Consider the following 23,606-nt stretch of genomic DNA (forward strand, 5'->3'; position numbering starts at 1 on the left):
AAAAGATAATTTATTTATCAAAAGTTTTAAAAATTTAAAACTGAAAATAAATTTTTAGCATAGTAATTTCTTGATTCCACTATATAATTTAAATATAATAAATTAAGGTTTTATATTATGTTGTGCGTTATTTAGAAAACCGCTGCTAAATGGATGTTGGACAAAAAAAAGGCGGTCCGTTTGTTATTACGTTCACTTGAAAAACGCAAAGTGGGTTTTGATTTTCTCTTTCCAAAAACGCATATTACTGAATGCATACATGAATGGTGACATATAGCAAAAAAAATTAAAAAGTGTTGAAATAGTGTTGCCATTCATGGCCTAAATCAATCATGTTTTCTACTATAAATTTGATTGATGGGTGCTGCTTACTCAAACAAAAAAAAGTCTTTCGAGTTAATTGCAAAAATTGAAAACACATTTTTTCTTTGGAATGAGGAACTACAGATCATTAACTGTCTTGGTGCTAAGTTTGATTATAGTTTTGAATCTTGTTCGAGCTAGTAGTGATGAAAGCAAGGTAAAAAAAATGATCTTCTTCTTTTATCATACAGCACAAAAATATAACTCTTATGACCAATTTTTGTGTTGTATTGTGTTGTGATGATAATCAAAATAGGTTCATATAGTGTATCTTGGTGAGAAGCAACATGATGATGACCCTGAGTTTGTCACAGAATCTCATCACCAGATGTTGTCGTCACTTCTTGGAAGGTACAAAGCTAGCTAACTAACTACTTGATTAGTAGTATTTTAACTCCATTATATATATATGTCTCAAAGCTGTTTACCTTTTTTTATCTTGTGTCACAGTAAAGCGGATGCACATGAATCGATGGTGTACAGTTACCGACATGGCTTTTCAGGCTTTGCTGCCAAGCTTACTGACTCACAAGCCAATAAACTTGCTGGTACTCTCATACATAGCCTTTGTTGTTTGCCTTCAGTTTCACCACGCCCTTAGGCTTCTTATAGCATTTTTTTATGATATGATCTAAAATTTTGAGCTTAATAGTTTCATCGCTGATGCAATCTTGGAAACAGATTCTCCTGAAGTTGTTCATGTCATGGCTGATAATTTCTATGAACTTGCGACTACTCGGACTTGGGACTACTTAGGTCTTTCTGCTGCTAATCCTATTAACCTCCTAACTGATACAAACATGGGTGACCATGTTATCATTGGCTTTATTGACACAGGTTAGAAATTGTAGCTTGGTCTTAATTCATGTTTCAGATCATACCTTTATTGTAGCAGAGTAGATTTTTTTTTCTTTCCCTAAACACAATTCAAATCTTGAAACGGTCTGAGTATGAGTTTTCACATACAGAGTCAAGCACTGTACACAGGTCAAGAACTCGGCTTCACCAGTTTGGTTTACCCAGAGAATGCAGGGAACACCAATGAGACCTTTAGCGGGTATCATCAAATTACTTGCTTTTTGTTAAGACTTACGTGCAAATGTTCTATATTTTTCTAAATATGGACGTAACATTTTTGCAGTGTCTGTGAACGCCTTGATCTCAACCCAAACCGTACGATGGCAGGGAAAGTTGTGTTGTGTTTCACAACAAACACACTCTTTAGTGCTGTATCGAGAGTTGCCTCTTATGTAAAAGCAGCCGGTGGTCTTGGCGTGATCGTCGCAAGAAATCCAGGTTACAATCTTACTCCGTGTAGAAATGATTTCCCCTGTGTAGCCATTGATTACGAGCTCGGGACAGATGTACTTCTCTATATACGCTCCACTAGGTATGAAAAAGTACTACGATCTTAGTTGTTGCACTCCCTCCAAGAAACATAGAATTGTAATAAGAAAAGTACGCAACTCTGCAGATCACCTGTTGTGAAGATACAACCTTCTAGAACACATGTTGGACAACCTGTGGGGACAAAGGTGGCTACATTCTCATCAAGAGGACCTAACTCGATCTCCCCAGCGATCCTCAAAGTATGTTTTGATCCTTATTCTTTGATTTTCTTCCTCTGATGTTTTGAATCACGATAAAATATCTACTTTTCAGCCAGACATAGGGGCACCAGGAGTGAGCATATTATCTGCTACATCCACTGACTCCAATTCTAGTGTTGGGGGATTTGATATTCTTGCGGGAACATCAATGGCTGCTCCAGTTATTGCAGGAGTAGTTGCAATTCTTAAAGCTTTGCATCCTAATTGGTCTCCTGCTGCCTTTAGATCAGCTATTGTCACTACAGGTTTCGTATTTTACTTCAATTACTAAAGCAAAAACCTTGAATATTTTTTACACACTGATCTCAATATTTGTGTTCATTACTTTTACAGCTTGGAGAACAGATCCATTTGGAGAGCAAATTTTTGCAGAAGGATCATCTCGTAAAGTAGCTGATCCATTTGATTACGGTGGAGGCATCGTGAACCCTGAGAAAGCTGCAGACCCTGGTCTCATCTACGACATGGGAACACAAGACTACATTCTCTACTTATGTTCTGCTGGTTACAACGACTCAGCTATTTCTCAACTTGTTGGTAAAGTAACAGTCTGCTCGAACCCTAAACCTTCCGTTCTTGATGTCAACTTGCCTTCAATCACCATCCCAAACCTTAAAGGCGAGGTCACTCTCACAGAGAACCGTCACTAACGTTGGATCAGCTGACTCGGTCTACAAAGTCGTGGTAGAGCCTCCGCTTGGGATTCGAGTGGCTGTGACACCAAAGATACTAGTGTTTAACTCTAAAACAAATAGTGTCCCCTTCACAGTTCGTGTCTCGACCACATACAAAATCAACACTGGATTCTTCTTTGGAAACTTGATGTGGACAGATTCTATTCATAATGTAACTATTCCCGTGTCTGTGAGAACGCAGCTTCTGCAGAACTATTACGATGAGAACTAAATGATTCTTATTAACGTGAATACATTGTTTCTTGTCCATGTGTTTATAAATCCAAGAAGAAGAAGCGAACCAGTGGATTTGTCTTTTTGCTTTCATTTAACAGTTTTACTTAGAAATGAAAGTACTCACGCACATGCTTTATGTGTCGTTCATCTCTCTGAAATAGTCTCTTCTTAATGTCTGTTCATCTCTCTGTATCATAAAATGTTATCTTGGCCACACAAAGAAGACCAAACATTCTTGGCCACACAACATTAAAAGTTAGCTTGACCAAGACATTTCTACTTCTTGAATTTTCTTCTTAATCTCGACAAGTTGTAATTTTAAAAGCACGAAAACTAAAGCATGTTTCTATATAAAATGCTGTTGCTTCCTCAAAATTTTCTAAGTAGATTGAGAAAAATAAAACTCTACTATTTATTGGGATGAGTAACTACGTACCATTTATTCTCTTGGTGCTAAGTCTGATAATAGTTCTGAAGAATGTTGCACTTGCTGGTGCTGAGAGCAAGGTAAGTTGGTATTTTTTTATACCAAATAGCAAAAAAAAAAAAGAGAAACTAGTAACAGGTTATGACCAAGTTTTTGGTTGTGTTGTGATGATAATCAAATAGGTTCATATAGTGTATCTGGGTGAGAAGCAGCACCATGATCCTGAGTTTGTCACAGAATCTCATCACCAGATGTTGTCGTCACTTCTTGGAAGGTACAGAGTGCTGATTGATCAATTATTCATTCAATTCTTGTGGGTCACATCATGTCTCAAGCTTTTTTAACCAAGAATTTTATTTGGTGTCACAGTAAAAAAGATGCACATGACTCAATGGTGTATAGTTACCGACATGGGTTTTCAGGCTTTGCTGCCAAACTCACCAAGTCACAAGCCAAGTTAATCGCTGGTAGTACTCGCAGTTGTCTTAAGTCACACACCTTTTCTTTGCTTCTTAGCTTTCAAAATCTGTGACAAAACTAAGACTACTTTGATTTGATTTTATAAGCAAGACTAGCTAAATGTTTTCATTGCTGATGCACATAATTCTGGAAACAGATTTGCCTGAAGTTGTTCATGTCATACCGGATGGTTTTTATGAACTCGCGACAACACGAACATGGGACTACTTAGGCCTTTCTGCTGCCAATCCAAAGAATCTCTTAACTGACACAAACATGGGTGACCAAGTTATCATTGGTGTTATTGACACAGGTATAAATAGATTTAGTCACACTGTAGATTTTATTGTTGTTGATGTTTCTTTTGATTTCTTTATTTAAGCACCTCATTGACTTGTTTGGTTTTGTGTGGTAACCACACTGTGGTTTGTAGGAGTGTGGCCAGAGTCTGAATCATTTAATGACAATGGGGTTGGACCAATACCAAGAAAATGGAAAGGAGGATGTGAATCAGGAGAAAACTTCAGACCAACAAATTGCAACAGAAAGCTCATAGGAGCCAAGTACTTTATAAAAGGGTTTCTTGCTCAAAACAAAGGGTTCAATTCCACAAAATCCCCTGATTACATTTCCGCTAGAGACTTTGACGGCCATGGAACGCACGTCGCCTCCCTTGCGGGTGGATCATTTGTTCCCAACGTAAGCTACAAAGGTCTCGCTGGAGGAACCTTGAGAGGTGGTGCACCACGTGCTCGCATAGCAATGTACAAGGCTTGTTGGTATATGGAAGAGCTAGAAGGATTGACTTGTTTAAATTCTGACATCATCAAAGCAATTGACGAAGCTATGCATGACGGTGTTGATGTTTTGTCAATCTCTCTTGTTGGTCAAGTCCCTCTACTTCCTGAAACTGACATGCTTAATGAGTTTGCTACTGGATTATTCCATGCTGTTGCAAAAGGCATTGTAGTTGTTTGTGCAGGTGGTAACGATGGTCCAGAAGCTCAGACCGTGGTAAACACAGCTCCTTGGATCTTAACAGTGGCTGCAACCACTCTAGATCGGTCCTTTCCCACACCTATTACACTTGGGAACAATAAAGTGATTTTGGTAAAGCAGAGTTATATGTTCTACAAACATTTTTGTTTCTATTGTTATCACTTTTTTTCCCTTGGAACTCTCTGATTATGTGTATTTCCAATCTTACTTCAGGGTCAAGCAACCTACACAGGTCCGGAACTTGGCTTAACTAGTTTAGTTTATCCAGCAGATGCAGGGAACAGCAGCGGGTTAGTAACGAGAACCTGACTTCTTGCTAAGACATGTGTTTAGTTTTCACTGAATCTGTAACACTTTGTAGTGTCTGTGAATCCCTTAATCTCAACTCCAACCATACAATGGCCGGGAAAGTTGTGCTGTGTTTCACAACTTCAAGAACCAACACTGCTATACCGAACGCTGCATCTTTTGTGAAGACAGCCGGAGGGCTTGGCCTGATCATCTCAAGAAACCCGGTGTACACTCTCAAGCCATGTGATGATGATTTTCCATGTGTCGCCATTGACTACGAGCTCGGGACAGATATACTTGCTTACATACGTTCCACTAGGTATGAAACTATAAACCCTGATCCTCACTTCATACAGTAGTACATTTTCAGTTGTTTCCTTCCCTTCCAAGAAAAACATATTCATAAGAAAAAGATTAACAGATCACCTGTTGTGAAGATACAACCTTCTAGAACACTCTCCGGACAACCTGTTGGTACTAAGGTTGTAAATTTCTCATCAAGAGGGCCTAACTCGATGTCCCCGGCGATTCTAAAAGTATGTCTTCAAAGTTTTGACACCATCAGAAGTTCTGCAATATCTTAATTAATAAAATGCTCTATATTTATGATACAGCCCGACATAGCAGCACCAGGAGTAAGGATATTAGCTGCTACATCTCCCAACTCCACCTTGAGTGCTGGTGGATTTGCTATTCTTTCAGGAACATCGATGGCGACTCCAGCTATTGCAGGAGTTATTGCACTTCTCAAAGCTCTACATCCTGATTGGTCCCCTGCTGCTTTTAGATCAGCCATTGTCACTACAGGTTCTTTATCTTCTTCCAACTACAATAACAACCGATCAATATATCCAACTCAAGAAATCGTTGTCTTTACTTTGTGTTAGATTTACGATATCACTACTCCACTGATAAGAACAGAGAGAGACTAGCACATCACTAGCTCAGCTCCCAACACACCATAAGAGAGAAACTAGCACATCACTAGCTCACCTCTCCAAACACAAGCACATCGCTTGACCAATCTTCACAATATTCAACATAATCTCTCTCGATACTCATCTCTCTTATTTATACTCTCAGACTGCAACTGCAACTCTCAGATTGTAACTGCAGACCTTCCAATTCCATTAGTGGCTTCTCTAGTTCTCTTCAAACTACTCACTCAAAGTCCACATCATTAGCCTTCTCTTTACAGTGAAACACTAGACCAAGTGACCAACCGTATCAATACTCCCCCCCATTTAGACAAGCTTGTCCTCAAGCTTTAAGAAAGAAAACTGCCGTGGCAAGTCACCAATATTGGTCCGTGTGATGGCAGGAACAGACTGCTCGCAACAACTGTGACAGTCTTACATCTCCATAGAAATGTTGAGCACCTGAGATCAGCCATTGTTATAGGACAATCGCCACTCTCTTTCATCTTGTATTTGTACTTGAATTTCCAGGATTTAAGAAACTTCTGTTTCTTAAGATTGTGCAAGATAATGGCAGTGGCTTCACGTGAGTCTTCATCAAGCTCTCTCTGTAGAACATCAAAGCCAGAACCAAAACCAAAGGATGGTGTTGTCCTACCTTACAGCTCACACGCATTCCCCCAACTAACCATTCTGCATTCCAGTCCAAACCGATTATGATGTTGTTGTAGTCCCTCTGACTCATGGTAGAATGCAAATTTCCAAGAGTTAGAACTCTTTTCCATCAGCCTCACAAGCAGAGATCCGATATTGTTCAACACATACGCAACCTGCAACCAAGTCACAAACTTCTTCTCCGAAGTATAACCCAACAAATAACATAACTGGGACATGGAACTGATAAGTGGAATGTTGACGCCTTGGCCTTTCTGCAGCTCTATCTCAGCAAGACTAACTTGTAGCCCCACTATTCTCAACCCATTCACAAAGACATGGCCACGTTTGTATGGAGCTTGCCAAAACCTCAACAAATGGCACTTCTTTTTCTGTTGCAGCTGTTCCTTGAAAGATGTAAAGTACAGAATCTGCTTGTGTTGTCTTTGCATTCCCACTCTCTCAGATTTGTATTTAAAGTTTCAGGTTTTTAGAAACTTGTGTTTCTTAAACTTATACAAGACTGTGGCATGGATCACACACTTGTTGGAGATCATCCCAATCATCATACCCTTTAGAATCACCCAAGTAAACAGCCTCACATGCACCTCAACAATGTTATCACTACTAACGGCACCATTAGCTGCAACTACAGGTCCAAGATTGATACCGCAGAAGCTGATCCCTCCCGTGAACTGAGAATACACCAGTTCACACCTTAGATGTTCTGAAATAGCCTGCAATGTCTCAACTTTTATTTTCCAACGATGCCACAAGTGAGCAACAGCCTTTCTCTCAACATCCAGAAACAGAGAGTCTGCACCTAACTCTCTCCCTTGTAAAGCTGCTTGTAACACACCTGAAATCACAGAATATGTATGGCCTTTGTTTTCGTCTTGTGTAATACCAGTCTCTTCCCCTGATTCCACTTTACACAAGAACATGGATTGTGTAGCTGCAGGCCCTAAAAGTGAATGCAGAATCTGAGATCTCCATTTCTGCTTCAAGTGAAACTTCACCTCACTAAAACAAAGCTGATACAGTCCTCTTAAATGCAGTCTCATTCTCATTTTACAAATAAACTGTGACCGAGGTGACTGTCTCATCTTTCTCCAAGGCTTAAAGCTGTTCTGTTTCCCATTTGATCTTTCAGAAGCAAAAAAACATGAATCCGTGAGCTGCTGAATTCCTGACCTCAATTTGAACTTAAACCGCCAAGCCTTGAGATGCTTTCTCTGTTTAAGTTTTTGTTTCCTTCTTTTGTCTCCCACCAGCATTTTATCGAACACTTGGAGTTCACATTGTGTGTTCTTGACACTTGTTAACAACTCAGAAAACTCAACCACTTCTGAAGCATGAACAACATGTGATTGCTCGCAGAACACAGATGAATCCTCCATGGCATCCAATGACTCTTTGCTAAATTCAAGGCTAGGTTCCAAGGGAGAATCTTGTACCTGAAACTGTGAAAACGTTTCTCTCGAAGCTGAAGCATGTTGTTGAATCAATTTCGCCTGCAACACAATGTCACCACTTGATTCTATCTCTTGAATCACGTCGACACTTGTGACCACAGTGTTTTCTGACTTCTGATGCTTGCGATCAAAATCTTTGATCCACTGTTCCAGTTTGCGATCCAGCTCCAAACCTACACGCTTTTGATCCCTATCGTTTCCAAACATTAACAATAAACCATCTTTCACCTCGTTCCAACTATTGAAAGGAATCCAGGATTGTTCCTTGTGGAACCAAGATTTTGCTTGGCCGCCGAGAAAATTGGAAACGAACGCCAACTTCTCCTTCTCTGAACACTCACCACCAACAAATTGAGCTTCAATCCTTGCGATCCACTGTTTTGGATCACCTCCGATGAAGATCGGAAGCTGTGAAGCTTGATGCGAAGACTCCGGTTGCATCGGACGTTTCTCAAGGTAATTCGACAACGCCGATAAAGTTTGCTTCATCTTTTTCAATGTCAAATCCAACAAATCGAACCTCGCCTCATGTTCCGCTGACGTCTGCCACAAGCGCTGATGCTCACCGTATAAGAACTTCAAACTCGCCTCATACTCCGCCATCACCGTCGCGTTGAAGTTCCGATCTTAGTTTCACCGCACCAATATTAGATTTACGATATCACTACTCCACTGATAAGAACAGAGAGAGACTAGCACATCACTAGCTCAGCTCCCAACACACCATAAGAGAGAGACTAGCACATCACTAGCTCACCTCTCCAAACACAAGCACATCGCTTGACCAATCTTCACAATATTCAACATAATCTCTCTCGATACTCATCTCTCTTATTTATACTCTCAGACTGCAACTGCAACTCTCAGATTGTAACTGCAGACCTTCCAATTCCATTAGTGGCTTCTCTAGTTCTCTTCAAACTACTCACTCAAAGTCCACATCATTAGCCTTCTCTTTACAGTGAAACACTAGACCAAGTGACCAACCATATCACTTTGCAGCCTGGCGAACAGATCCATTCGGAGAGCAGATTTTTGCAGAAGGGTCTTCTAGCAAAGTAGCTGATCCGTTTGATTATGGTGGAGGCCTTGTGAACCCTGAGAAAGCTGCAGAACCTGGTCTCATATATGACATGGGCTCAGAAGACTACAAACTCTACTTGTGCTCAGCCGGTTACAATGACTCTTCTATCTCTCAGCTTGTCGGTGAAGTAACAGTCTGTTCAAACCCCAAACCTTCTGTTCTTGACGTCAACTTACCTTCAATCACAATCCCAAATCTCAAAGACGAAGTCACTCTCACTAGAACCGTCACTAATGTTGGACCAGTCGACTCGGTCTATAAACTCGTGGTGGAGCCTCCGCTTGGTGTGATAGTGGTTGTGACGCCGGAGACACTAGTGTTTAACTCCAAATTTAAAAGTGTCTCCTTCACGGTTAGAGTCTCGACCACACACAAAATCAACACTGGGTTTTACTTTGGTAGTTTGACTTGGACTGACTCTGTACATAATGTGATAATCCATGTATCTGTTAGAACTCAGATCCTGCAAAACTACTATGATGAGAACTGATGATTCATAGAACTTTTATTAATCAAAACTGATTTGAGGACTTTATATTTCCTCTATGGCCCTATCTTCTTCCCCAAGAAACTTAGAATAAGCTTTTAGTAGAAATGTTAAGAATATTAAATAACCACAATAATCGTTTTATTATTCAATCATGAACTCAATGATGATACACTAAATAAGAAATTAAAAAAAAATAATAATAAAGGAATGCAGAATCTGAAGTAATCTCACAGAGATCTAATCAGTTCTCGTCGTAATAACGCTGCAAGATCTGAGTTCTAACAGACAAAGGAATAACCACATTATGAACAGAGTCAGTCCAAGTCAAGCTTCCAAAATAGTATCCAGTGTTCACTCTATGGTTCGTTAACACGCGGACCTTGAACGAGAGCTTCCTGGTCTTAGCATTGAACACTAATGTGCTTGGTGTCACAGTCACATTTACACCCATCGGAGCCTCAATAACAGCCTTATAAACCGATCCAACTGTTCCAACATTGGTAACGGTTCTAGTGATAGTAACTTCTTTTGCAAGGTTTGGGATAGTGATTGAAGGCAAGTTAAGATCAAGAACTGAAGGTTTGGGGTTTCCACAAACCGTCTTCTTGCGGACGAGTCTAGTAATGGATGAATCCGTGTAACCAACAGAGCACAAGTAGAGAACATAGTCGTTAACTCCCATATCGTAAACAAGACCGGGTTTTGCGGCTTTCTCTGAGTTCACAACGCCTCCTCCATAGTCAAATGGATCAGCTAATTTGCGGTTTGACCCGTCTGCGAAAATGGGTTCACCTGATGGATCTGTTCTCCAAGCTGTAGTGACAATAGCGGATCTAATGGCGGCTGGAGACCAATGAGGGTGCAAAGACTTGAGGAGTGCAACAATTCCTGCAACAACAGGAGTTGACATTGATGTTCCTGATTTCATGGAGAATCCTCTGTCGTAGAATGTATCGTTTGGAGAAGTAGCTGCGAGTATGTTCACTCCAGGTGCTGCAATATCAGGCTGTATAAAACCATCAAAAGAAACTTCAGTCAAAAGTAACTACATGAAACTTGTAAATTTTAGGGTTTAAAGTTTTAAGACTTATCAAAAACAGAGAATTTAGTAGCTAAGCTTGGATCATACCTTGAGAATTGCTGGAGTGATTGAACTAGGTCCTCTCGATGAGAAAGTCGCGACCTTTGTAGCAACAGGGAGTCCAACCAATGTTCTTGTAGGTTGAATCTTGGCGACTGGTGATCTACAAAACCAACCATTTGATATACAGAATCAATATCTAGGTATTGGTTACAATTACTAACTAATATGTAAGGGGTTATGTAATATATATACCTAGTGGAACGTATGTAGAAGAGTATATCAGTTCCTAGTTCGTAATCAACAGCTAGACAGGGGAAACCGTCGCATGGATTAAGCTGATAGCCTGGATTTCTTGCAACTATAACGCCGTAGCCATCAAGGTTGAATACATCTGATGCAGCCTGGATCACGGTACCATAATCTGTCGATTTCGTGAAACACAAGACAATCTTTTCTTTTATTATACGAGCTGGGTTTTTAGCAAGATCTTCACAGACTCTGCAAGTTTTTTAAAAGGTTTGGTCTTAGTAAGAGAAAACGATTGAGATGACAGACTAGAAAGAAAAAAAAGATTAGAGAGTTTGAAAATTACCCTGAAAATGTCTCGTTGCTTGCTCCTGGACCTTCAGGGTAAACTAGACCGGTGAAATCCATGTCTGGACCTTGATACAATGCTTGACCCTAAAATTTGAAATGTTAAAAACAGAGTTTGTGCAAGAAGTGATTTTTTTCCTCTGTTTTTTTTTTTAACTTACCACAATCGTAATGTTGTTGCCAAGTGTGATAAGTGTTGGAAAAGACCGATCTTGAGTGGTTGCAGCGACGGTAATGATCCAAGGAGCCGTGTTGGTGACGGTTTGAGAAGCAGGACCCGCGTTACCACCTGAACAGACAACGGGGATTCCCTTGGCAACCGCATGAAACGCTCCAACAGCCATAGCGTCCTGAGCATCCACTTCCGGAAACAGAGGAATTGGGAACGATGTGGAGATTGACAAAACGTCTACACCGTCGTGAATCGCTTCGTCTATTGCTTTCAACATATCTGCAGCTGAACAAGTCGCTGTTCCTATAGAGGCTAAGTGCCAACAAGCCTTGTACATTGCTATGCGTGCCCGTGGAGCACCACCTCTAGCGGTTCCTCTCCCGAGAGCTAAGTAGCTCGCGTCTGGCACAAATGAGCCAGCAGCGGTTGCAGCCACGTGTGTCCCGTGACCATTGAAGTCTCTAGGAGATATGTACTCTGGATTCTCTGTAGTGTTCCAGTTGCTTTCGTCGGCGCCATTGATTAAGCCACTGATGAAGTATTTGGCGCCAATCAGTTTTCTGTTACAAACGGTTGAGCCGTTAAAGCTCTGTTTTGACTCACAAGTTCCTTTCCAACGTTTTGGTATTGGTCCAAGACCTTTGTCACTGAATGATTCAGACTCTGGCCATATCCCTGATATAAATATAAAACCAACCCCGGTTTAATTAAATCTGAAACTTTACAAGAATTCGGTTTAAGGGGCAAGAGTTGAGTTTATACCGGAGTCAACTACACCGATGATGACTTTGTCTCCCATGTTAGTTTGGTTTAGAAGATTCTTTGGATGTCTTGAAGTATGTTTTAAGTAATCCCAAGTCCTAGTTGTTTGTAGTTCGTAGAATCTATCGCGTATGACATGAACAACTTCAGGTAACTCTGTTTATATCACACAAAATAAATAGTTGCATTAAGCCATGGCGAAAAAACAAACAAGAACTGACCCAAATGGTCATTCCAAAGTATCAATCTTTGTGTGTTTATCAGTACCTGAGAGTTGAATCACTTGGGAATCAGTTAGTTTGGCTGCGAAAGCGGAAAATCCATGGCGATAACTATACACCATTGACTCATGTGCAGCTTCTTTGCTGTGATATGTGATGTGACATTAACAAAAATGAGTATAACAACCAGTGTGGATATGGTTTGGTCAAAGTTGATAATACAAGTTTTTAAAGTAGTTATTACCTTCCGAGGATTGACCAAAGCATCTGATGATGAGACTCGGTGACTGAGTCAGGATGATCGTGCTGCCTTTCACCGAGATACACTATGTGAACCTATTGAATCATCAAACAAAGCATACTAATCTTAGCTTCTTGCAAGAACTAAAACTCGTATAAGCTAAGTAGACCAAGGAAAAACAAAAAAAAACAAAAAATAACTGAGTAGAGAGATTCAGATCTGGGAACAGAAAAAACATATATTGCGTACCTTAGTTTTAGCAGCAATGTTGAGAGCAAGCATTAGACATATTGCCACAATGATCGATGTTTTCGTCATTTTTGGTTCTGTTAGAGAGATGAAATGTAATGTAGTTTACTTGAAGAGACTCATGTGGAAGAAGAAGGGTTTATATATACAATGAAGTTGAGTTCTTTTAGGCTCACATTGTTTGAACTTTGAATGATTTGGAACATAATAATGGGTTGCTCTGATTATGACAACTTGTATGTTTTTTAATAAAGCTTTTTTGTCATTAATAATGATTGTTAGTTTATGTGACAATGCAGCCTCGTGGACCTTTTCTCTCTTTGCATGATAGGAACCACATAAGAAGGTCCCTATATTTCCAATCTCATGAGTCAAGAACCATTCAGTTGACCACTTCTTTGTAAAAAAAAAGTCTTATTCATCTCCTTTCAATATTATTATATCTACGGCGCATTACACGGAGAAACAAAGCCGCCCTGATTTTTATCTTATTATATAGAATATGATTGGTTCAATTTTGAAATGCAATTGTCACTGGAAAGTGGAAACGAATAATTTATTCTTGATCAAACCAAAAGAAAGAAGGATAACAACACGAGGTCTAATCTAATGATACACTATATGGTTATGGACGATGGTTCTATGGTTATGGACGATGGTTCTATGTGAATGCGATACTTGTTCTTTTTGTTATATTTTCTGGTTGGAAAAAACATGCGATGATGACAATGAAACAATATGTTGTGATAGTGGAATTCACTTTTATGACAAAGCTGATAATGTTATTCCAAATCTGTGTGTCCTCCCAATATCTTAATTAGTTTTATGCTCAACATGCTATATATACGGGATTGTGGTCTTTTACTGTAATCTGGAAGGTCCCAAAGTAAAATATCATAAGAACAAAAGAAGTGGTTAATTAATAAAACCTATTGACAGAATAGTTAAAATACAATGTTTCTTATTCTTAGGTGAATGGGGTGTATCACGTAGTGGAAAATGCTTAGATTCTCTAATAAATCATCTTATGGGTGGCGTTATTCGAATTATATTGGGTTTGTGTGATTGGAGAGTGTTAGAAAAATTGAGATAAAAAATTAGTAGTTGATTTTTTTTTTTCTTTTTCGAAAGTTGGTTAATGAGAATAATATGTTGAAAGTAATTAAGAAGAATTGATACAAATATATACTAATAAAAAGTAGGAGCTATAAACTCCTAAGGCTGTCCACCTAGTATTTAAAACAACCAATAGTGATAAGACATGTCACTAATTAACATTTTCTAAAATCTCCAGAATATTATATATTAAAAATTATTTTAAACAACCTATCATGATTTGACATGTCATTTATTAACATTTTTTAAATTTCCAGAATTTTTTAGAAAACGGAAAATTTTAAATTTATGGAAATAAAAAAACTATGCATAATATCCCACATCGGCTAGAAATTTTTTAGACAATAGTTCAGAACCAGTATAAATAAGATTAATATGCCTCCAACAACGAATAAGCAGGAAAGCTTGATTTATCAGGCTTCCAAGTTTAAAAGTTTTATATGGTTTGATCTGGTTTTTTATTTGATCAAACTAAAACTTTAAAAAGTTTCAAAAAAATATTATAATATTTAAAATTTTTAAAAGTTTAAATATTGAAACTTTTAAAAGTTCTTAGCTTTTAAAAAGTTTTTATATATTATAAGTTTTAAATTTTAAAAGTTTAAAATATTATAAATATTGAAACTTTTTTAAAGGTTCAAATTTTATATTTCGAAACCTTTTAAAAGTTTAAAATATTATAAATATTGATGTAAAACATAAATTATCTTATTTATCTACATTTGTGCTTTTTATTTCTTATGAGCTGTAAAACACATTTTTGTGTATGATTTTATAGATGAGTTGATATTTTTTCATTATTATTTTTTTATTTTTGGATCTAAGGAAGAAGGATTGACATCGCAAGCCTTAATTTGATGTTTGAGTCAAATTTTGAGGTTTAAAGAAGAAAGATGGACGACAAACACACATGTTTTATTAGCTATACATAGGCATGACAAGGGTTACGGTTGTCACGGTTACGGTTTATTAACCATCGGTTATGGTTAGAAATTTTTAAACCTTAACCAGAACCGTTTAATAAACGGTTAAACAGTTACGTTTAAATACGGTTACGGTTCAAGCGGTTACTGTTATATAATGTTACGATTATCTAATAATATGATACGGTTGATATTATTTGATGATATAATATAATTGATATTATTTATTTATAATTAATATGTTCTTATAGTGTACTCATATTTCTATATATCATATGATTCATATTAAATAAATAATTATTAGTATGTTTTATTATGTTTTTAAAATATTATAAACCAAAGTAAGGATTTTGGTTTGAGAAGTTTCTAAACGCGTAGATCTAAAACCAAATAAGTATATGGATAAAATTATCAATAATTGGGTGCATGTGTTGACTATGCTGGTCTTCATGAATTTCACAAATTTTATGGGAAAATAAATGATTTTGTTCTTGGAGTTTGATGGGTTAACAAGTTGTGTGGTAGTCTTAAAAAAAGATTTTTCAGTGGAAGAATGTGAAGATGTTGACAAGAAGAAGAAGAAAAAGAGTATAACGAAGAACCAAATAGTAAAAGTAACGATGACAATTACCACAAAATTTGACAATGAAAATGACAAGAAAGAATATGAAAAATAAGAAAACATTGAATAAAAAACACGAAAGCATAGGTGGTAGCGATCAATTAAATATGAAAACGAGTTATATTCATGATTATAAAATTGTTTCGTTTTTCTAGTGGTCAAAAAAATGGTTTAGTATATGTGAGGTCATCAGTTTGATTTGTCTCGCCTGGACGTCGAGTTAAATTTATGAGTTTTTTTATCAGATTTGATTTTATAACACAACTGATTTTTATATTTTAAAAGATTGTGTATCTGAAATTTAATTTTTTTCATTAGTACAAATTTGAATTTTTTTTATGAGATAATATATTATTACCGTCATCAATCATATATAATTTTTATCAAAATATATCAAATAAACCGACGCTACTCAAAACCTAGTAATTAATTAAAGAAACATAATCTATCTATATAAAGTTATTTTTTTTCTCTTTTCGGGTGCAGCCACGTCAGCACCCCCACGTGTACTCTCCATACGAATAACGCTCATTTCTTTTTAAAACAAACAAAACCAAATTTGGGCTTAATTCTAATGCAGCCCATTACTGCAAACCAGTATCAGCCTAGCGCAATGAATTAAATTAAAAAATAGCCAACTTTGTCTTTTCCTAAGAATCTGTAGAGCCAATTTCGAAAAGGAAATCTAATTACGATCTGGAAATCGAGAGGGTTGCGACGAGTGAGCTTCTCTTCCTCAGAAGCCATAGACACCACCTGCAACTGCTTCCTTGTCCTGCGGCTCAGAGGGAAGCGTTGAACGGAGATGAAAGGGCTACCGATAGAAGAAGCAGCTCCGTTTAGCGACGGTGAAGATAGTGGCAGAGAGAGAAGTGGCAACGGTGACTAAAGCGATGCCGATACATGAAGCGGCGCCGTAGCTCCTCAGCCTCTCTGTCTTCTATGATTCTATCGGTTCTGTCAACACTTTCTGATAAGAGAGAGTGGATTTGGTCAGAGGAAGAATCTCAACTGCATTACTTTTAATTGCAGGAGCATATGACAGCGACGAAGCAGCAGCACATACTGGGGACCCGACACACCATCTTTTATTTTCTGGTAAACAAAAAAAAAACAGTTTGATTGGGTTTGATGATGCATGTAGTTTGGCTTCAATTTCATCTATCTTGACAAGGCTTCAATTAGTTTGATTTAATCAATTCTTGTGATTTTATCCAAGTTAAGAACTTTGGCTTTTGTTTCTTTGAGTATTCATCTTTATGCCTCATGATGCATCGCTTTGTAAATAGCTATCTTTTTTAACTTATTTCATTTTGTTAAGTCTACGAATCAAATATGAAACCTTTTTATAGTTACTTGATATGTTTGTTTCGGATTAGTGTTTGTGCAGAAGAACACTCCGTCCCTATCAGTGCCACAGTTTGGTGATTGGGACCAAAAAAGAGGAGGAACATTGCCTGACTACTCTCTGGATTTGACTAAGATTGAAGAGATGAGGAAACAAAAAAAAAGAGACCCTTCTCCAGCCAGTTTAGGCAACGAGGATGATGAGCTCATTAAGCCACCCGACTCAGCTACTTCCACAACTGCTAAATTCACAAAATTGTTTATGTCAAGGTATTCCCCCTCTTTAATATATTTCCTCATATGAATCCTAAAAACTCTAGAAAGTAATTTGCCTTTTGAGTTGTCCTGTAATTGCTGTCTTTTGTTTGGTTTATCTGATGTTTTTCAAAAAATTGAATCGTTATTTGACACAGCCTTTCTGGTCAATAATTTGAAAAAAACTTCGCCTTTCAAAACAAAACATTCTAGGGCCTTACAAAACTGCAGCCCTTCACAGTAATACCAGTCTCAGCCAGATGGTTTTACTAAGACTTTTTCGTTTCTGCTCACTCTTTCTCTTCCAAACGTTTGCGAAAAGAAAATTGTAACTGTCGAAAGATCTATGTTGCGACCTTTAATTTAACCTAAATTGTGGCATTTACTGTTCTTCCAAAACGGGCTACTCACCATAGGCTACCCATACTCTCTCATCTTCACCATAGACATTAAAAAGTAATTGTCATCCTCCTTAGTACCTTATACCTATAAATACATAATCATTTGCTCACACAAAAACACTCCACCTAATCATTACAAGTGATATGTTCTAAATTATGTTTGGTTCCATCTCTTTCTTGAGTAATCTTTGACTTTGTTTGTTCTGATTGATTGTGATATATCAGTAAGGAAATAAAAGGTGTGGAAGAAGAATGATTCTACTCTGCTCGGTCTGGACAGTAGGGTGAACTACCAACTGTATGTATAACTCTCAACTGGCAGCTCTTTGGACTCCCAAATGAAAAAGAGGCTGTGTATGGAGACTCTTAAAAAAGGGGTAGATTGGGAGGCATATTTTTCCCATTATTGTTGCAGCTAAGTCTTTGCAACTCTTAAGAGAAGCCAATTTCATCGTGTGATTCAAGTATAGTAGTACGACTTCTTATATCCAAGTGTAAGTTTCGCTAAATATGACGTCATGAGTTGATTGGTTTAGTGACAAATATGGGTGGCTAAGTGGATGTTAAGCATATGGCAAGGCGCTACAATGGGAACATACGATACCCTCTTATTGGCATTTGATATGAACGAAAGAGCTAACGAGGCCAAATCTTTATGGAACATTATTCCTGTGACGATATTCCTACAAGTATCTTTTGGAGATTTAACTCGACTTTCGAGCCTTTGTTCTCTTTCTACGGGAATCAAAGTTCATCTAAAAAAGTATATATGTAATGATTGTCAAAAAAAAAGAAGAAGTATATATGTAATGTATATACATACTAATATTTGAATCGTCTTGTGAAAGAAACTTTATGAAACTACTTGGTCAGGTGAAGTAATGTGCATAATTGTTTTATCTACTGGCTCTAGATATTTATTTTTCTTTGTTATTGCAGGTCCAGGGTGAAAAACATGTTTTAACATTGATGAATGGCCTCATGTTGAATGATGTGATATTATAGTTGCCTTCTGGCCTTCTGGGTATTATATATGAAATGGTAATGCACGTTTTTTATTTCTAACGTTTGTATGTAAACAAGTGTGTAGGAAAAAGAAGAGGAGCCAAAGAACGATGGTGGAGAAAGAACAGTATATATTCAGAAGAGAGGGAGTTTTCACTATTGATTAAAAGATTAGTTAAAAAAATTCACAACTGTAAAATGTTGGTTCAAGAAAACGTAGAGGTAAAGACGAAAGGAGTCTTCATATGATTTTGTTATATAAAACAACACCAAACTCTAGAGTTATACTCAAGAAAATAAACAGCTACAGAGATATGAAAGATGCTTATCTTAAGTAAATTAAAGAGTAAGTGAAGTTAAGAAAAAATCATTCCTAATAAATTCCTTAAGATTGATGATTTAACCAGAACATTTAGGTTTAACAAATAATTATTTAATTTTTTTATACATAAGCTTGTGCGTAGCATGGATATTCACCTAGGTTGATAGCTGCATGTATTTAGGGAAATATCAAAAGAAGTGTAAATATAATTTTTAAAAAGAATTTTAACTTTGCCATACACAGCGGAACGATATTTAAATACCTAAAAATTTTCAATTGCATTTGTTAGTTAGTATTGTTTTTGATGTTCATTATTTAAAAATATATAATAATGTTTTCATTGTCATATTAAAAAATTGACCAATAGTATACCGCAGCCACCATGGGTCGATAATTAAATTTATCTATAATAACATTACATTTATACATAACTAAATTTTTAATGATTAGAATAAATTAAAATTGTAGGGCTTTTAACAAATAACCTATGAGAAAATTATAATCATAATATTATTTTTAAAAATTTACACTGAGGTTAAATTTATCCCGTAAATTAAGTGTTTTTTAGATACAACCCGTGAAAAAATTATATCCATAAAATTCATAAGATGGTATACCACGGATTAAATTTGTCAATAAGTATAATTCAATGGTTATAACAAAAAATGTACTTAAAAATGTTAATATAGATAATTCAATTAAATTATATAATTCACAGTTTTATTTACTTCCATTTACATACTTCTTAACTTGGGTAAATAATTTAGAGTTTCTTAGCAAACAAAATAGAATAGTTAAAATAAAAAATGTGGTTAGATTAAGTAATTACAGTCTCACTTTACCAAATAAAAAATATTATGGAAAAAACAAATAAATAAATGATGTTAGAAAAGTTAAATAGTATTTAATTATTTATCTCAATTGTCTTATTAGTTTCTTCAAAAGTTTCCCAAAGATTATTCTGAACCAAATTCACAATACAATTACTTTAACTAATTATTATTCTATAACTAATATCACATTTATATCAAATACATTTACTATACAAGTTGTTGATTTAGTTGATTTAGTAGTAGTAGTAGTTGTTGTTGCAACTCCTGCATGTGGAACACTTGCGGTAGAAAAATAGGTATTTGCTATTGTTATTTATCCGTTTGTCTATAACAAGAATTTGACATCGTACTTGATGTGATCACGGGTTCGACCCCCTGACCAAGACGCCCGAGACGTCCCGGACGACTCCGAGACGCGTGACCGAGAAGCATCGGACATGGACAGAACGCCTATCTCGAACGCGGCCAAGGCACCGGCGACCCTCCCAGGAGCCTCAACGCGACCAAAGGAGCTCCAGCAAGGCGACCAAACGAAGAATCAACTTGGAGGAGCAAAACATTTCACCTCTTGAGTACTTCAAGGCCGAGCTTCAACCTACGGACAAAGGACCCGAGGTTAGCATCACCACCTAGGCACATTGAGCCGCGACCAGCTTTGGGAAGCTTGAATTGAGTGTCTTCACCATCACGCCAGTGTGAAGACATCCCTAAGCCATTAGAAGGAGCTGTACTCTTTTTCCTACTTTGGGTTTGTCCCAATGGGTTTACCAAAGAGGTTTTAACGAGGCAGCAAACTCTAGTGCATCTCCACTTTGATCCCACTTGGCTCATGACTTGGAAACACTTATTGACATGCTTAGGAGCCAAGGAAGTGAAGATCATATCCACGTTCAGCCAATGACGTGGCCACCCTATCCCCTTCCCTTCCTTTCTTTTGAATTTCTTCTAGATCCCTCTATGACCGTTAGATTGGTCTTTGCTTGTTTTATCTTTGCTTTTGCTTTTTGGCCATGTGTATGGTTTAGATCATGGCCACGTCCCTAGGGTTTTTAGAGTCTCCTTATGTAAGCCTCACTATATAAAGGCACCAACCCTCATTGTAAAAATCAGGCTTGAAAGAAATAGAAATTTTCACAAAGAGAGATTCTTTGTTCTTGTCTCACCCCTCTCCTTAGCCTAAGTCCGGGACTTGGCTCTTGAGAAACCCTAAGAGATTCACAAACCGGGTTTGTAATCTCTTAGTTGACCGTATCAAGAGGAGAGCCAACCCTCTTGTGTCGTCGCATCAAACCACCTCTATTCCATCGCCCATCTCTTTCGTCCCACCGTCCCAACCTCGAGTTCTCTTCCGCCAGCTCTCGAGTCTATCATCGAATCCACTTCGCCAGCCTCGAGTTCTTTACCATCAGTCCTTGAGACTTCCCAGTACCATCTCGCGTCGCTTCCACCTCCGTTTCCCACCGAGTCCTGCCATTAGCCGTATCCGTTCCGCCGCGTCCGTACGTCCGAGAAGGCTTCACGACCGTTTTCACGAACCGTTCGTTGGAACCTCCTCAACTCTCGTTTCTGTCGTTTGAATCCTCTCTGGATTCGAATCCTTGAAGCTTGGTCGAGGAAAGTCCCACCGATTCTGACTTGACCGAAGACACACTCCTCCATCGATCCATAGCCGCGTCCGCGGGTCACATCAGTACTACTCCTGCAATATCTACTGCAGAGTATGAAACATCGATTGAGGTGACTGCTATTAAACACATATTATTTTAAAACCTACACAAAACTTCCTATGAACAAACGTCAATATACAAAATAGAAGACCAAAAAATAAACAACATAAACGAAAACAATATATAAAACGACGTAAATACTCTTAAATATAGCAACCAAAATCAAATACAACAACAAACGTAAATATGGCTTTACGTAACAAAAAAACAAATAATACACAACAAAACCTAGAATACACCTTAATCTAACTATCGCGCGTAGCGCGGGTCAATTGCTAGTTTAATTATATAAACATTATTTATAGAGCACGCAAAAGTCAATGTACTGGATTTTAGGCCTTATTTGTTAAAGCCCATTAAGCCCATAAAGCAAGAACTCAAAAGTGGATAGGATTTTTTCCCCGGAGACGACTATCCTGTGAACTCGCCTTCAGCTTTCTTCACTCACCTTCCTTCCTTCACAGTGAGAATCAATGGCGTCTTCTACTCTATCAACCCTTTGCAGCTCAACCTCGTCTTCTCTACATCCCAACTCTAAACTCTCACATTCTCTTTCAGCTAAATTATCATCTAAAGCAAATGTTTCGGTTCAGTTTCTGGGAAAGAAACAGTCTCCACTTCTCTCTTCATCCCCGAGGTTTCTCACTGTTATCGCCATGGCTCCACCTAAACCCGGAGGCAAAGCTAAAAAAGGTTCAATCTTTTAACTACCCATTTCCTTAAAACCTATAAATTCTCTTACTTCCTTCGGCTTAATTGAGAGGTTGTTGTGTTGGGATTTTTTTTGCAGTTGTGGGGGTTATTAAACTGGCTTTAGAGGCGGGGAAGGCAACCCCGGCGCCACCGGTCGGTCCGGCGCTTGGTTCGAAGGGAGTTAACATTATGGCTTTTTGCAAGGATTACAATGCAAGAACCGCTGATAAAGCTGGTTATATCATTCCTGTCGAAATCACTGTCTTCGATGTGAGTTTATGCTCTTTTACTACAATCTTGATTAAGGTTTGATTAAGGTAGAGAAGAGTAACATTGTGGTAATTTGTCATCAAAGCTGGGTTTTCAAGTGTTGCAACTTGTGATTGAGTGGCTTTAGAATGGTGATTTGTCTCTGATTTATAGCTCTATGAGGTCGTTTCATGGAGTTTATATGTATGGTTGCAGGATAAGAGCTTCACGTTTATCCTCAAAACCCCACCTGCTTCGGTTTTGTTGCTTAAGGCTGCAGGTATTCTTTTAATGTGCCTTGTGACTTGTGACCAATGATTGTGCATTTTGATAAATAGGTTTGCCTATGTAGAAATGATTATATGGCATGGTTGAATATTACTTCTGCTCCTTTGTCAACTATAGAGATTCTAATTTATAGCATGGTACAAGAACAAAATCATTCATACTTGTGATGTTGTCCTCTCAATATAGAATCAATTTAACTTGAGGTGTGCTAGCTACACTATTTCTGTTTTGTTTCGAGTTTCATCAGATCATTACTTGAGCTTCTACTCAAAGATATAGTTATTGGAAAGATTATCATGTTTGTGATGTAGGTTTCTGAATATATCATGTATGAGATGTGGCATCTCTAGTCTACTCATTTTGTGTCTTTTCCTGGGAGTTTTGTGATGTTTGACATTTGTTGAGTTTTGGAAATAGGTGTTGAGAAGGGATCAAAAGATCCACAGCAAGATAAAGTTGGGGTGATCACAATCGATCAGCTGCGAACAATTGCAGCAGAGAAGCTGCCTGACCTGAACTGCACGACCATTGAATCCGCTATGAGAATCATTGCAGGAACTGCAGCTAACATGGGGATAGACATTGACCCTCCAGTTCTTGAACCCAAAAAGAAAGCAGTTTTGTTGTAAAAGCCTGCATGGTAGTTTCTATTCGATAATGCCTTACTCCTTTCAAAATGTAATTTCCAACATGATGCTTAAGAGAGTTCGATCTAATGATTGTTTTGCATAAATCAGTGTTTTGGTACAACATGTGTATCGTGTGTATTGTGTATGTGTATTTGTTATCAAAAATGAAATTAGCAGGTGCAACATTTGAAAA

The 23,606-nt window shown here is 37.7% G+C and overlaps 5 protein-coding genes and 1 pseudogene across 7 annotated transcripts; 4 read left to right on the top strand and 2 right to left on the bottom strand.

Annotated features, from left to right (window-relative positions):
* Positions 1 to 273: 273 nt before the first annotated feature.
* On the top strand, positions 274 to 2,929 carry LOC104759634 (subtilisin-like protease SBT3.5; annotated as a pseudogene). The gene is made up of 10 exons (XR_015587470.1): positions 274 to 520; positions 620 to 714; positions 814 to 911; positions 1,045 to 1,200; positions 1,238 to 1,251; positions 1,332 to 1,420; positions 1,505 to 1,753; positions 1,838 to 1,952; positions 2,026 to 2,218; positions 2,307 to 2,929. The product of XR_015587470.1 is annotated as a subtilisin-like protease SBT3.5 (transcript).
* Positions 2,930 to 3,191: 262 nt separating this feature from the next.
* LOC109125169 (subtilisin-like protease SBT3.3) lies at positions 3,192 to 9,742 on the top strand. Its single transcript, XM_087497099.1, has 10 exons — positions 3,192 to 3,391; positions 3,494 to 3,585; positions 3,681 to 3,778; positions 3,928 to 4,083; positions 4,204 to 4,880; positions 4,983 to 5,059; positions 5,131 to 5,379; positions 5,482 to 5,596; positions 5,675 to 5,867; positions 9,109 to 9,742. The coding sequence occupies exons 1-10, from the start codon at positions 3,305 to 3,307 to the stop codon at positions 9,678 to 9,680; spliced, it is 2,316 nt and encodes a 771-aa protein (XP_087353225.1). The 5' UTR covers positions 3,192 to 3,304; the 3' UTR covers positions 9,681 to 9,742.
* On the bottom strand, positions 4,307 to 9,024 carry LOC104757662 (uncharacterized). The gene has a single exon (XM_087497100.1). The coding sequence runs from the start codon at positions 8,707 to 8,709 to the stop codon at positions 7,114 to 7,116; it is 1,596 nt and encodes a 531-aa protein (XP_087353226.1). The 5' UTR covers positions 8,710 to 9,024; the 3' UTR covers positions 4,307 to 7,113.
* A 59-nt stretch (positions 9,743 to 9,801) lies between the features above and the next one.
* Positions 9,802 to 13,225, bottom strand: LOC147923680 (subtilisin-like protease SBT3.2). Its single transcript, XM_087497098.1, has 9 exons — positions 13,004 to 13,225; positions 12,758 to 12,849; positions 12,560 to 12,657; positions 12,293 to 12,448; positions 11,520 to 12,205; positions 11,357 to 11,445; positions 11,017 to 11,262; positions 10,810 to 10,924; positions 9,802 to 10,686 (listed from the first exon to the last, which is right to left on the bottom strand). The coding sequence occupies exons 1-9, from the start codon at positions 13,070 to 13,072 to the stop codon at positions 9,922 to 9,924; spliced, it is 2,316 nt and encodes a 771-aa protein (XP_087353224.1). The 5' UTR covers positions 13,073 to 13,225; the 3' UTR covers positions 9,802 to 9,921.
* Positions 13,226 to 16,316: 3,091 nt separating this feature from the next.
* LOC104757663 (uncharacterized) lies at positions 16,317 to 18,570 on the top strand. Of its 2 annotated transcripts, none has more exons than XR_015585946.1 (4): positions 16,317 to 16,618; positions 16,697 to 16,762; positions 17,044 to 17,281; positions 17,893 to 18,570. XR_015585946.1 is itself a non-coding variant. In XM_087494047.1 (4 exons), the coding sequence occupies exons 1-4, from the start codon at positions 16,568 to 16,570 to the stop codon at positions 17,921 to 17,923; spliced, it is 348 nt and encodes a 115-aa protein (XP_087350173.1). In that variant the 5' UTR covers positions 16,325 to 16,567; the 3' UTR covers positions 17,924 to 18,570. The 2 variants fall into 2 exon arrangements, 1 of the variants encoding a protein (XP_087350173.1); XM_087494047.1 differs by having other exon boundaries at positions 16,325 to 16,580.
* A 3,311-nt stretch (positions 18,571 to 21,881) lies between these two features.
* LOC104757664 (large ribosomal subunit protein uL11c) lies at positions 21,882 to 23,606 on the top strand. The gene is made up of 4 exons (XM_010480415.2): positions 21,882 to 22,247; positions 22,345 to 22,517; positions 22,713 to 22,776; positions 23,202 to 23,606. Exons 1-4 carry the CDS (start codon positions 22,028 to 22,030, stop codon positions 23,411 to 23,413), a joined length of 669 nt encoding a protein of 222 aa, XP_010478717.1. The 5' UTR covers positions 21,882 to 22,027; the 3' UTR covers positions 23,414 to 23,606.

Source organism: Camelina sativa, chromosome 17 (assembly GCF_030686135.1).
Source record: "Camelina sativa cultivar CO46 ecotype springtype chromosome 17, ASM3068613v1".
Classification (NCBI taxonomy): Eukaryota; Viridiplantae; Streptophyta; class Magnoliopsida; order Brassicales; family Brassicaceae; genus Camelina; species Camelina sativa.